Source organism: Perca fluviatilis, chromosome 3 (genome assembly GCF_010015445.1).
Source record: "Perca fluviatilis chromosome 3, GENO_Pfluv_1.0, whole genome shotgun sequence".
In the NCBI taxonomy this organism is placed as follows: domain Eukaryota; kingdom Metazoa; phylum Chordata; class Actinopteri; order Perciformes; family Percidae; genus Perca; species Perca fluviatilis.
Window position 1 is genome coordinate 31,104,631 of NC_053114.1, and position 14,855 is coordinate 31,119,485.

General features: G+C 42.0%; 1 protein-coding gene across 1 annotated transcript in view; it reads right to left on the bottom strand.

The window, feature by feature from the left end:
* Positions 1 to 1,380: 1,380 nt before the first annotated feature.
* The window catches only part of kif26ba (kinesin family member 26Ba), an 84,067-nt gene continuing 70,592 nt past the window's right edge, over positions 1,381 to 14,855 (bottom strand). The window contains exons 15-28 of the mRNA XM_039794834.1: positions 14,179 to 14,317; positions 13,720 to 13,978; positions 13,494 to 13,595; positions 13,112 to 13,239; positions 12,568 to 12,747; positions 12,071 to 12,387; positions 11,006 to 11,693; positions 9,553 to 10,469; positions 9,139 to 9,371; positions 8,673 to 8,825; positions 8,333 to 8,547; positions 5,225 to 5,490; positions 3,930 to 4,080; positions 1,381 to 3,018 (exon numbers count right to left, since the gene is read on the bottom strand). Coding sequence (XP_039650768.1) covers positions 2,870 to 3,018; positions 3,930 to 4,080; positions 5,225 to 5,490; positions 8,333 to 8,547; positions 8,673 to 8,825; positions 9,139 to 9,371; positions 9,553 to 10,469; positions 11,006 to 11,693; positions 12,071 to 12,387; positions 12,568 to 12,747; positions 13,112 to 13,239; positions 13,494 to 13,595; positions 13,720 to 13,978; positions 14,179 to 14,317 — 3,897 coding nt within the window. The 3' untranslated portion in view covers positions 1,381 to 2,869. The remainder of the gene's footprint in view (positions 3,019 to 3,929; positions 4,081 to 5,224; positions 5,491 to 8,332; positions 8,548 to 8,672; positions 8,826 to 9,138; positions 9,372 to 9,552; positions 10,470 to 11,005; positions 11,694 to 12,070; positions 12,388 to 12,567; positions 12,748 to 13,111; positions 13,240 to 13,493; positions 13,596 to 13,719; positions 13,979 to 14,178; positions 14,318 to 14,855) is intronic.

Below are 14,855 nucleotides of genomic sequence, written 5' to 3' on the forward strand. Positions count from 1 at the left end.
CAAAAAAAAAAGTAAAATAATTTTTAAGTTCTTGTCTGTAACCACATAACTACCCTGGATGTGCATGTTTTAGGAAACCCATTCAAATCTCGAACAGGAGCAAATGAAATCAACAGAACATATATAAAATAAAGATGAGCGTATTTATGATATGTGTACAGTATATATATTTATATATGACATGGGTAAGTATGTACAGTTATTTTTTTTCTTTTTCTTAAATGCATAGTAACTTTTAAGATCATAAGGTGTAAATAAATAAGAACATTAATAAGAGACTCTGCTCTCCTGAGCTCAAATAAATAAACCTTCATTCATGACTGGCACGGTGAACTGAGAGATAAAAACAGGAAGCACCAGGAGGTGTCGCAGGGCTAGTTTGCCCACCTTCTGTGGGAAAACGCTTCTTAGGTCCAGTCTGTCAAAAGCATCAGTTTCTGGGGTAATTTCCCACTAGATTATCTTGTGGCTGTCTCTGCAGGTGTACACCACATGCAATGAATGACTGGTACAGTGGTACCTCTTTACAGCCATGAGAACATCAACACATTTAAAATCATTTCCTGTTTCTCTGAGTTTGTTCTATTAGGATAATCAAAGTAAAATTAGCACTACGATGCTTTTGACAAATCATACCGATATCATTACAGTCGGTGTCTATTCCTCGTTTCACCTCTCAGACAACAAACAGGATCTCCCAGAATGCTTGCTGGGCGAAAGCCATTCAGACGGAGAGGGGTGGTGAACAACAGACGTGATGACGGCGATGTAGAAGAAGCATTCGAAGGGTATTGTTCTGTATTTCAGAGGGAAACAGGCTCTTTCATATATTTATATTTGTACAAACATTTAGATCATGAACATCTCAAGCACCATAGATAATAATATTAACAAATCTTGTTGCTATTTCTCCAAAAACAAATGGAACCAGGCAGAGATCTATGCCTCTTAATTTGGTCATCATCCTTTTTTTTTCTCTTTAGTGCTCTTTCATTCCTTTATTTTATATATATATATATATATATATATATATATATATATATATATATATATATATATATATATAATTGTTCCTTTAGATTGTCCGTGTCATTTTCATAAAAGACAATACTGGAACTATTTAAATAGCCCACAACCATAATTGTAGTCCCACGTACATAGTATTTCCAGTTTAAATGTATTTTGTTTCAATAATACAGGCCTTAAAAATAGGACATTTTAACACTGTATCAATGGGCTTATCCTGTACCTGTGTCTTCCTCACAATTTACTGTTGAATATCTTTTTAACCTATTTCCTCTCTCTTACCTTCATACATAGTCTCTACATGGTCCCATTGCACTCAAATAAAAAAGGATACCTTAATATAAAACACACACATTGACGAATCATTCAGTTTCTTTTAGAATAGAGCAGAACAACACGGATACAAATAACAGACAGTCCGTCAAGTCAATCGATCGATTTACTTAACACGGATCAGAGAAAAAACATTTTCATTTCCACTCCTGTGTGACTCAGACATTTCATTGCTTTGTGAACATGAAAAAGCCATCACCTGTATCAGGGGAAACATACGGTCCCCAGAGGGTCAAAATTCAGATGTGCTGTGTTTGTGGGTAAAGTCAAAAACAGCAGCACAAGAAACTAGCGTTTTTCTTGGTTTAAACACACATAACTCTGTGTCCTGGGAAAATCATGTACATCTTTCGAATAGTTTTTTTGGTCCTTGCAACATGTTGTTTTAAAGGTGGACTTGGTGTAAGTCTCCATGTTCTGTAGGTCATGTTTAACTGTTTTAGTTTAAATTTAGTCTAATCTCTCATCAGTGTACCAAAGACCATTCAAACATACAGTATTGGCTTGTTTATGATATAGTGAAACATTGACCCACAGTTAAACATCACATTCAAAAAATGGCTATAAATTCAAAGATTTTCCAAGAACACTGATCTTTTGTGGTCTTTTTTATATGCTAGCACCAGACATACTGCATGTACACAAATTCAGAGAGAAAGATAATTGGTCTTGGTATTGTTGAATTGTTCACAAGGCACTTATCTAAATCATTTTTCTTTGTCCTTCTGTCTTTCTCTTGGTCAGTCTCTTTTATTCACTGCACAACAACACCAGGCCATGCTGTAGTCAGCACTCTATTTACTACCAATGGCTCTCAACTACGTAAACTCTAAAAAGTGCTCTTCTAAAATTATAGAAAATGAGAAGTTGTTCTCCTCTCCTGCACCTCTTTTTATCCTTTTTGTTTAAAAAAATGGCAGTTTTTGTTCCTCTCTCTACTCCTTTTCTCTCCATACATTCCCTAAATGTTCAACTCTGTCTAAGAGGTGTCTCAGCAGTCTAATTATTCTGGAAAACCAGTGTTCTCTTGCTTATGTTTGATGTTTCTTTTTAGACTCTGAACTGTCTCTCTGCCTCTTTTGGCAGTTTTATTTATCTGATACAAAGTGGCCCGCTCATTTGATGCTGTTCAATGTTTCTGAGGTTGTTTTCAAGCCCAAAGAAAAAATATCCGGACTCATCTGTCTCATCTGACTCATCTGTCTGTTGGCCTGTTAAATATCTCTATATATCTTGATTCCTTTTATTACTCCATCTCTCCGTCCGTCTGTCCTTCTGCCTACTTACATCTGGAGGAGACATAAGGATAACATGCAGGATCGAGTGGTCAGTCCATCCCTGTATCCCTCCTTCCAACTCATCCAATGAGATGTATTTATTTAGGAGTTGTTTTTTATGTTTCTATATTTTTATTATTAATCGGTGGGTAAAGGGTCCAAATATCAACATCTAATTGACTGTAGCTGTGTATCTGCCTCTCCGTCCTCCAGCTCTCCGTCACTCCATCTGTCTATCGATGTCTTGAGGACACGTCGAAGCAGGTGATCATCATGAGGTGGGCTTTGCAGAAGTTGACTCTGGTCTCCAGTTTGTCCGTCACAGTCTCCAGAGCTTGCAAATACTCCAGTGAGTCAACTTCGTAGGCCTGCTGTAGCTCAACTGAACATGGACAGACAGGCAGAGATATGAAGGCGACACAATTTTGCTAAAACACTGTTATACGTACTTTGTTTATGAGAATATAACTAATTTTAAAATCTGTTGATATTCTATATTTTTGTTATTGTCAACAAATTCCATGAAAAGACCAAAACCATCAAGAAATTGATCCTACTAACAAGTGTTGTGTGTATCCAAAGCTTGATTTTATTCCTCTGTGTCATCGATCTCCATTGTTGTCCAAAAACAATTACACATCAATGAGCCACACTGTTGGACTGGGTTTCTTCATTACAGTGAATACAAGCACTACTTTTTTGCTTTTGATCTTAATCGTTAAAATGGTAAATAGTCCAACTATTTACTCCGGTTTGAGTAAAGTTTGCTAAAAACAACAGTGCCCAGCTGTTTTAGGAAATTGCTGAGCCTTTTTTAAATGTGAAACTTTATATTTGTGACCCATTTCTAAACATCTTGAGGCCAAAATAGGGAAGTCAGAAAGTATTGAGTCAGACTAACGCTTTATTGGTTTTTATGTATTTTCATTGGATTTGTTGACAAAATAAAAACTATAGAATAACACCAGCCCTATTCTTTAAATACCTTCTTTTTAAGAAAGCAATTATTATGATATAAAGTATAGGTGTGAACAGTTTTTCTCAACCTTTTTAAACAAACAAAAACAAAGCCATTCGATGAAACTGCCATTACACTCTGAATATAAAGTTCTCTTGAATTTCAACAATAGGCAAGAAACATTAGAGAGAATATGCTTGATAACTTTTATGGATAATATCATATCCAGTCAATCAGATCATACAATTTATTTTCTAACTTGTTAAGAACCACTAGTGTAGAATACATTATAACACACAAACACACACTCCCTGATGTGTCAGAGTCCTACTTACACTCGGTGGTCCATTTGTGCGGCTCCAGCATCAGGTACTGTTTGGTTTGTTCCAGCTCCTTCTTCAGACACTGGTACTTGGCTCTGACTTCACTGATTCTCTGCTGACGGTGTTCCAACAGACGGAGCTTGGCACTGACATACACCACCTCCTGACACGCACAGAGAGGACAGACAGGCAGACATGGATTTAATTCCCCTTTATTTATCCGGGAGGATAATCCAGGATTGTGTTGTGAAACACATGTGGCTCTCTTTCAGCAGTAGCCTGCTTAACATGCACACGGTTGCGTACATTCACACCTCACCGACCCTCAGTGTGGCCGCAGTCGAGTGCTTTCGGACGCTGAGCAGCTTCACTGGAGCAGTCGGGGGTTAAGTGGCTTTCTTAATGCCCGCTGTAGGGAAAATCTATTTTTCATGGTTTTCTCTCTCACCCTCTTTCCCAAAGCTCACAATGCTCCCTCCTCTGAATACATAAAGGTTTAAGAGTGGAAACCCCAAAACCTGCACCATCCATTCATTTGCAACAATTTCATGAGTTTCACACTGTATTCTGCTAAATCTGGGGACTTTTTAATATTCTCTAAAAATAAAGTAAGACAGACGGAAATATAATGCAGATGTATTCAAAAGAAAAGCTCACTATTCATTCAGAGCCTAGTGCTAATGCTGATTCATTCACATTGTGAAAATCCTTACTGTTGTAGTTTTAAAACGTGTTGTTTTTTCATTAACACATATAGTAGCTCTGGTCCCTTCACTGCATATGTCTCTGTCTTTTCTTCTCCAGCTTCCTCCTCTTGTCCTACACATATTGCTTTTTAATGTGTCCCACAACTATTATTCATTAAATCAATTTATTTGACATAGAGTGCAATATGCCTCCTGCCCTCTGGGCCTCTTCCTCTGCTCCTTGGCTCTCAACCTTCTTTAATTCTCTCCTCACATCCATTCCTCATTCTCCTTCACCCGACCACTGTGCAGTGTATTTTAATTTTCCTCAAACAATTTTTGTTAACCCTTTCCCGCTTTCTTTGCTCTGTCTTTTGTTTCCAACTGTCTTCCACACTGTTAGTCTGTCTTTCTTACTTCCCTTTCCTAGCCTTATTTGACGCTTTTTTCTCACTTTAGTCCGACTGTATGTGAATATGTCTTTTACCCGTGGAGATTGGACAATTTTATTCTGATCTGTACCTGCCATGTTTCTAATTCTCCCAAAATCACAGCCTCCTTTACCTGTACAAACGGTGAAAACTAGACCCATGCCTCACTCGCCTCCTTTCTCTCTCTCACCTTGCTCCCTCCTTTGTCTCTCCTCTTCTGCAGTCGCTCAACGTCATCTATCTCGTACACCTTGATCTCGAAGGTTTCTGTCGTTGCCGTCGCGCCCCGGAGGTTTGAGGGAGTTGGGGGCCCCAGTGGGCCATCTACCCAGCATGCACCTGGGCTGGAGGAGGAGGAAGAAGAGGAAGTGATGGTCTGTTTGGAGGAGCGGTGAGAAGGTGAGGAGGAGGAAGAGTCCAAGGTCAGTGCTGGGATCAGACGACGACGCTGGAGGCCTGAAAGAACAAATAAGATGAAGACAAAAACAGTGTTACACACCACCAGAGTGTTTCCAGACATATAATGTATATATACATAAATACTGCAGCCTTTCAACTCTCTTTTTCATTTATTAAGTATTATCACTGCTCCATACATGTATAAAACAAATCACACAAAATCGGTATTTCTTACATTTAGGGATGCATTGTTGCATTGGGAGTTGTGCATTTTGTGAGTTACTAGTCTTTATCAAATTTAAGGGAAAACTATCCTTCAACTGACCAAATAGCCTTTCAACCATAAACACGTCCTCTACATCATACAAACAGCTTGAGCAGGGCATAGCTAGATACTCAATTGGCCTGAACTTCTACTACTGAACTACAAGTACACTAGATCAACTAAGAAGATATTCTGCTCAGATAATTGGCAGAATAAAGTTTCTTTATTGCCCAATATATTTCATGCTTTTTTTTCTCTTTCTAGTTTATACCATTAAAGGAATTGTTTGTGATTTTTCGAAGTACACTTATTTGCTTTCTTTCCGAGAGTTACTTGAAAAGATCGATACCTGGCAACTTCACAGCTCTAGGAATTCACTGTGCTCAGCCAAAATGGCACATAACCACCCGTAAAACAACAAATTAAACAAATGACATATAACGTCCTAATTAGTGATCTTTAGAGGTGCTAATAGGCAGATTTGGATAGAGCCAGGCTAGCTGTTTCCAGTCTTTGTGCTAAGCTAACGGCTGCTGGCTGGAGGCTTATATTGAACAGATATATATGAGTGTGATATTGATCCTCTCATCTAACTCTCTGCAAGAAAGCGTATTTTGCAAAATGTCAACATATACCTTTAATTTAACACAATAAATATGTATTGGTGGGCTTAGTAGTTACATAGGACAATTCAGGATGAAAAGGTAAACAAGATAAAACAAGTTTTCAGCTGCACAGTTAATGCATCAATACACAGCCACACAGTAGATACAGACCGTACAACTTAAGTGTCTTTGCGCTCTACAGGGATCCCCTTACTTGTTCACTCTTTACCATTTGCTTTGCCTCAGAATAAGTTTCTTACAGGGGAAAACAGGAAGATGGGACATGGATATAAAAGCAGAATATTATAAGCTGAGGAAAGAAGTCATAGTTGGTAGAGGAAAGAGAGGGATATGGATCAATCACTGGAGGGAGGGAGAAGGGAAAGGATAAAAGAAAAGTATTGAGTGATTGAACAAGCAGAAAGGGAACTGAAAACACATAATGGAGTGTGAAGTGAGATAAAAAGTTTAGTCTCTGTTCATGAAGCTCACAGATAAGACCATCAGGACACTTCTCTAATCTGCCCACTACGCTAGAATGAACACACATACTCATACATGCACACATGCTTTGCATAGAAATTGCCAGCCATGTAGGAACGAGAGTTATCAGATTCACCAGGAACTGAGGGATAAGGTGTGTGAGTATAAGAGAGAGAGAGAGAAGGGAGAGAAAGTGGTGATTTTAATGAGGTCGCAGCGGTCTTTTGGTCTCAGTGTGCCACAGAAAGGTCAGAGACATTAGTATTTCATTATGTAGTAGAAAGCGGAATATAAGAGGACAGAACGAATGAGGGTCTGCAGGGGGAGAGAGTTGGACGAATGTGGGAGAGGAACAGATGAAAAAAAGATGAGGAAAGGTAGAGACATGGAAGAGTTAGTGAATCTAATCTAATGGAAATCAAGCACGAAGGGAGACTCAGCTGGAGATGTGATTAAATTTTGGTCGCACTAACATCTTCACATGTTGCTTTAGTCTGTGGCGCATCTGTCCATTTTTACTATTTATATTCTATCTGCCTAAATTGGGACAGAATTGTTGTATTCATCTTGAACATGTGCAACAAACAGAATAATCCTTTCTGTGTTCCTGTGACAGTTTGACAGTCAATGTTCTCTTTGAAGCGCAGAATCAGTGGTTAAAAGGAAAATGAAGGTAAATCCAGACTTTATGCTGTATGGCAGGAGGTGAGGCTGCATCCTACACACATGGATGGAAATATTACTCCAATTTAAAATAATAATCAGAGACACACCAGGAAGGGCTGCCTCTGTCCAATTTGATTTTATGCACATATCCATCTTCATGGTTAACCAGTAGAGTGTAATTTGGCGGGCGCATTAGCAGCCTCTCTCTGTGCTGTTCTGGTGAATATATATTCATTACAGCCCACACCAGCACATTCCCCTTACCATTTCACAGATGGGTGGTCAGGGTCACCTTACCTACCTGCAACCTCCTTTTGCAGCCACAGCTTCCTTCACTTTTCCCTGACCTGTTCATTGCTTCCTCTTACCATTGTACTGTACCAATGGATTCTCCCGCATAGAGTTCTTTGTTGTTAATTCTATCAGTTCTATCTTCCTTTCTTAAACTTCTTCTTTTTTTTTTTGCTTTAGCAGTCTTCTAATCACATTTTGTCAAATCTTTCATCTCTATAGATATTATAATATAAGAATAGTTTAGGTTATTGAGAAGTTCATTCATTATTTCATGAATAACTAACCATGAGTGCAGTTCTCATTTGATTTTGTGGAGTTTGTGCTTTCACGCAGTGTTTGTAGGTTAATGACTTGCATGTGTTATTTAGATCACACTCATAGCTTTCTCATATCTAAATTAAGGGGTGCTGTAGCTCTACTGATTAAAGAAAATTATGAATTTACCCCCCTGTGAACAAAAGTAAGCCGACCCCCTCAAATTTGTACATGCATTTCTTGTCAGCCTTCATGATATTCCAAAATCCAATTAAGTGAAAACGTCATTAAAGCAACATGAAGAAAATAGGTTTAAAGGTTTATTTGTGACCTGTGTTGCTCCTGCTCTTCTTGCTGCTCTTGGAGCTCCGTCTGGAGGAGGTGGTGGCTGAGCTGTGCTCACTGAGAGAGTCCTGAGCGGAGGAGGTGCTTCCTGTGTTCTCGCTGCTGTCTCTCAGCATGCTCTCATAGCCGCTGCTGCCTCCACTGTGGTAAAACAAGGCTGTCTTCCCCATGGCTGGGGGGAGCTCGCCACTCAGTACGCTGCTGTTAGATGCAGAATGAGAACACAGTTAAAGGTGAAATCATAAAATAAAATGTTTGAAGCAGCACCAAAAGTATTTTGTGAGTAATTTAAATTTTGACATTTCTCAATGAACTTAGGATTCTACCTGTTGTCACTAGCATGACCGCTGCTGCAGCGATGTGGTTTTCTGGGAGCTGTGATCTTGCTGTAAGGGGAGGGCAGCGTTTGGACCACTGCTGCCTTCTCCTCTCCCAGGCCACCTCCACCACCACCACTTCCTGCTCCAGCTCCCCCTCCACTGAGAACATGAAAGTAGGATAAAAAAGCGGAACCCATACACAGATTATTTTTGGAATTTGTTTTATGAAGTTTTTTTTTAGTTAATTGCACCTTAGACCATCAGGAAATTGTTATGCCAGCTCTGTTTTTTTTTATATATTGATGATATTCTTACATTACACATGACTGGTGTCTAATGCCTAGAAACTTGCGCATCATTACGTCATGTAATTAACTCAATTTATATAAAGTGCTCTATGAATCTCACGCCTGGTATAATTTTCTTTGTTTAAGATGTCCTACTAAATGCTTGAAATGTAAAATGGACTAACCTTGCCCCTCCAACTCCTCTTTCCTCTGCTGGATCTGAGCCACCTCCCTGGGAATGACTCCTGGAACGAGAGCCTGCACTTCCCTGGAGGAGCTCTGAGATTCGACCGTTGACAGCCCGGAGAGGCAGCTTGGCAGCCAGGCTTCCCCCTCGACTGCGGCTCAAAGACTGGGTAGACCAGGATCCTGGGGAAGGTCCCTGCTGCTGCAGAGGGCTCTGGACCGAGCTCTGGGGCTGAGGAAACAGATAAATGGCTTAGGTGGATGGAAGAAAAAATGGAGGCCATGACCGCTTTAATTACTTGCATTGAGCATTTGAGTTTGAACTGGGTGGTTCATGTAGTTTTTGTCTGATGAGCAGAGTCATGTAGTAGTAAAATTGTGTTTATTTACAGTAAAGAAATATTCCGTCCTACCTTTCCATTAGGAGGAAGGCTGGAGCTGCGGCTGGAAGCTTGGCTTAAAGACTTGGTGGAGAAGCTGAGAGTCTTGGTGCTGGATGCAGACAGACTCCTGGCCTTAGGACTGCTGGTCATCAGCAGCTTACTGACCGCTGAGATCTTTGACTGGCCGCTGGCTTTGGCTGGTGACTGTGGAGTGCTGCTTGGACCAGGACTGGCACTGAAAGTGAAGCTGCCAGTGTTTCCAGTAGGAGAAGATACTGGTCCAGCACGGGTGAGGCTGCGCCCAGTACGAGGCATGGTGCTGTCCCCCCTCACTCCTCCTCCTCCCCCTCTCAGGCTCCCCCCTCTCTCCAGAGAGAAGCAGTCATAGTGGTGTGAACCACTGTGGGAGCTGTGGGCCCGACCCAGAGAGTTGGTTCTGTTTGCAAGCTGTTCCAACTTGGCGCTGAAAAGTCTGCTGCTGTCTATGCTGGAGCCTCGTTGTCTGGTGAGCCCTGCATCATCTACTGAGCTGCCCAGTAATGAGACTCCATGGCTGGGTTGGTGCAGAGGGCTGGCTGCCCTGTTTCGCTGGTCAAGGCTTGACTTCCGTACCGGTGGCAGAGGTGGGATTCCCCCCTTCTTGTGGGAGAAAAAGCCCTGTTTTCCAGATCCTCTGCAGTCAAGTGTGGCGTGGGGACTGCAGGGAGTTGAACTGGTGATGCCAAGATTACGGTACTCGATTCCATTATCCAAGCCGTCGTGGCGGTTGAGACGATGCCATCCGCGGGGAAGACTGGCAGTACGGTGGATATCTGGGCTGTAGATACTAGTCAGACATTCTCCATGGGCAACAACAGCGACCATCTCGCAGCCATCCACCACTCTTTTAAAGGAATCTGGAGACGACACAACCTCACCACCTGAACTAGAGCTGCCATGATCCCCACCTGGTGATGGAAGAATAGCTGTTTAGAGGGAACATCAACTTCATTTTAAGAATCCTGTAAATCTTTTTCATTCCTTCATCACATTTCACTGTGTCTTTCCATCAGGCCCGGACTGGCCAGCTGATTGGCCTGAAGTTTCAGCTAACAACAACTACCCTTCCCAAGGTGTGTCTATGTTTTGAAATAATGAAGAACAATACCTGTATACTCTGTCTGGTGGAAATATCTCCACTTACTCTGAGCTACCAGAGCTTCATGATAATCAACAGAAGTCCAGTGAGCTCTGAGGAAATGCCAGGAGCAAAACAAACACTATTCATTCTTGTAGCCTTAATTATGGAACTACAGTTGACTAACTCTTGAAACTGACAGACAATTGGCGTTTTTTTAGGCAGTATTTGTGTGTAATAATAAAACAAAAAAAAATTTTACAAAGCGGTTACAGTATATGTGGTCTTTTGTGAATATATGGAGATTGGCCTTGCCTGACGTTTGATTCTCGACCTTAACTATTATCCCAGTCCGGCCCTGCTTACCATCCTTGCAGAAGCTCCTGTGGTCTCCGGTCCCGGCTCCAGCCTGACTATTTGAATGCTCTATGTCCCTCTTCTCTGGCTTCACTTTACATACAAGCTCCCTGGACCTTTCCTCCTCCATGCCACGCTTCAACCAGGGGTCTTCAAATCTCATCTCACTGGAGATAGAAGCTAAAAGTGGTACGTTAAATTTGCCCGGGTCTTTCATTAAGCTGGTCTTGGTAGGTGAAGAGAGAATGGTTGGTTCCTGTATAACCATGGGTTTGACAGTCACACATGGGTGCACACTGATGGTGGTCTTGAAGGGAGAGAGGTTACTAGGTCCTTTGAGTATTTGGATGTTAGTTTTAGCCATGGATGGAGGCATTTTCCTCAGCCTGTCTTTGGTTGGAGTTGCCTTATCACTCCCGTTTTCTGACAGCACCACCTGTCCTTCCAGACTCCCTCTTCTCGGGCTGCCACAGCTTTCATAATCACCCAGCCCCTCCACTCCGAACGAAAGGCTGTGGTTGGGTTCAGGTTCAGCCAGGGCCTCCCCTTGCTGGCTCCGGGACTGACTGAAGCTGTGGAGAGACTGGTCAGCTTCACTGCCCACGCTCAGATCACTCATCCAGGAGGAGATGGGTGAACCACAGTTAGACACTGTGGCTAAGGCTTCACCTTCTATCCGCAGCTTGGCCATGGCCACCTACAACAGGACACAATTCAACTGGGTACGGCATCTTCAAATCCCAAAAATTATGATTTATGTTTTATAAAAAAAAAAGGTTTTATATACATTTGATTGCCTGGAGATTGATAGGTTTATAGACCCCCATAATGGACTTATTGCATCCATCAGTCAATCAGACAATGCCAATGATGAGACAGAATGTCCCATCAGTGGCAGCCATGTTGGCCCCACAGCCCTACTCTGTGGCCTTTGGTGGGTATTGTTCAGTATTTGGTTCTTATGGTTGAAATCATATCAAATCCATATGTGTGAACATTAGCTCTAGTTTAGGACACATATCCACATGCCAAATTAACTTAGTCGCTGTGCAAAGCGAAGTCAGTCACACTAACCTCTGCCATGGCAACAACATCTGTAAGCCCTGAGGTTGTTGCAGGACCTTCAGCCATGTGATAATCCTCCACAGCTTCATCCTCAGCAGTACCGCTGATGACACAGACGGATTGAGAGCCCAAGGCGAAAGCAGTGACGGAGCAACAGTCGCTTTTAAAGCTTATGATGCTCGTTGGACGACAGGTCAGGCCCTGGGTGTCCATTAGAGCTGTCACATCAAGGTCCTCCTCGCCTCCAGAAGCCACAGCGTAGACTAGTTCATCCTCCCCAAGTGAGAGAGATCCAACTCTTCCTACAGATACTGCCGGTCCTGAGGCTGCAAGTGGAGAGCATGAGAACCAAGTTACCACATTTGTGGAAACGTCGTTCATTTCCTAGCTGTTCATATTTGTCGACATGATTCTTCCTCTATTTTTGCATATGACTCATATGACTTATTTTTTCATCTCACCCCCCTCTCCTTGTGTAAAAATAGAAATGTTTCACTGCAACTGACCATCCCTGTGCGTGTCCAGGGGTATTGGTGGGACGTCATCGTCGCACAGTGTCTCAGCTGATCCCAGGCTGGCAGACAGAGACTGAGTTGGCTCTCGGACTTGTGGGCTCATGCCCACCGGAGAAGTCCTGGACAGCAGGGAGTCTGTGGAGGATCGGCCGCTGTCTGCAGCCAAACTGTCTGCAGAATCAAAAACACACATTGTAATTCATTTTGTTTTCCACTTGCAAAATACAAGGAAATTGGCTTCACACAATGCCAATGCACATTTGGAAAGCCTGGTTATTTAACTGATAAACTGTGTTGTGCTCAGGCTAAGTATGTGACTATATTTTATATGCCTTAAGACATTTATGTATCTATTATCACCTCGTAAAGGTGTTGGCATAAAACAGCAACAGCATTACGTGCAGGACTTAGATGTATTTATGGACGCCCAATAACATCATTAATTCATATACATCATTAAGACTTAAGCAGTTCCAATAGTACTCACAGTACTCTAAAGCATATCCAAAGTATAAACATATAGGAAGATGCATACTGTCTGAAGTCAAAGTATCTGTGGTCTGGCCATCTTGAGCCAGAGTGTGTGAGGACAGAGGGGGCGTTGCCGGCATCACGCCCTTCTGGGTGTACACTTTACACCGCTGGGACGGGGAGGACGGAGGCCTGAGGAGGGATACAAGGATCCAACATTATGGAGCCAGTCTTTGGTACTGCTGTCTTCTTACACATTTAGACTGTTTATTAGCCCACATACAACTGCATTGTTGCTGCTTACGGTTTAATTTAGTAATAATAGAAACAACAGCAAGAAATTATTGTTGTGAGGTTCTTTAAACATCTTTCAAATGTTGTTTTCATTCAAACTGAAGTCCACAGTCAAAATGATTGCCCACACATACTGTATATGTGTACTTTACCTGTAGTCTGAGGTTTTGGTCAGGCTGGCAATGCCGAGGCGCGGTGATCCTAACGGCCGTGCCTTCCCCTCAGTGTTACTGCCCACATTCAGACTCTCACGGCTGTTGAGAGAGACAATACAGGAGACATCTCGACAATTAAAGTCAAATACTTTCCAAAGGCTAATAGCAACATCTGCAAAAAAAATAATTTACACAATTTATACATAACTCCACCTGTCCTCACCTGTCATGCAGGGAGCTCTTAGCCCTGTGCAAGGGGTTCGAAGTGATGCTGCTGCTTCCTGTAACACTTCTGGTACTAGTAACTATTGGGGAACCAGAAGTCTGTGCCAGGCTGTGGATCATGGTCCGGGCCAGCTCTGCCTCCTCCACCACCTCCTTGATGTCCTGCAGCTGCTGGTCATTGGTCCTCCTCCTGGCTGCTGCTGCTGCTGTTGCTGAGGAGGATAACTGCACTGCACCTCCTACAGTACATGCGGAGCCTGCGGGATGTTGGACAAAACAATGTTTTTCAAACCCTGAACTAAAATAGGCCTTGACTTTATGCTGAATTATCGAACTACAATTGTCACACTAGTTTACGGAAGCTTTCAAAGCCAGTTCTTGGTTACAAACGATTCAGGTCCTAAAAGTAAGTCTCTGGAATACAACATTTATATAAAGGATTGTGTAATGAATTAACCTGTTTTGATTTCTGTATCCAACACATCAGCAGAGCCAGGAGCAGAGGGAGCTGAGGTTGGGACAGCTGAAGACGGACATGGCTCTTGTTTGGCACCTTGTTTGCTCGCTGGAACCTCTTCAAAGGGGAACTTTGTCACCTGAACAAAGGTACAGAGTGATGGATGAAAAGGAGAAATGCTCCCTTCTTCATTTTATTTGATTGTTGACAAAGGAAATGCTCTCTATTTCTGTCGCCTTTATTTCAAAATTAGAACACACTGTTATCCATTAGAACTTCAGTGGTGGTGGACGAGAATGAACAAGATCACTTGATCTGCTATCAACATAAAAAAACGGGTCCTGAAACAAATATTTTCAAAATAATAAGATAATGCCTTTTCAAATGTGTTATTTTGTAACACAATTGAAAGCATCTGCTTATCGAAAGGGACAGAAAGAATGACATCATAAACACAAGCTGTGACAGCAAGCAAAAGGTTGAGCCATACAAACTAAAACAATTTTTCCAATAGAATAAAGTGTTCAACTTGTCAAACAACCTGTCAAACTTTCAGTACACCCTAGCTGCATCTCATGTCACTTATTTGACAGCTCCTCGAAGTTGTTCTGTCCCTCTTCGGTGAAGGCCGTCTCAAAGCTCTTATTTCTGCCCCGAGAACCGAGGAGGGATCGAGG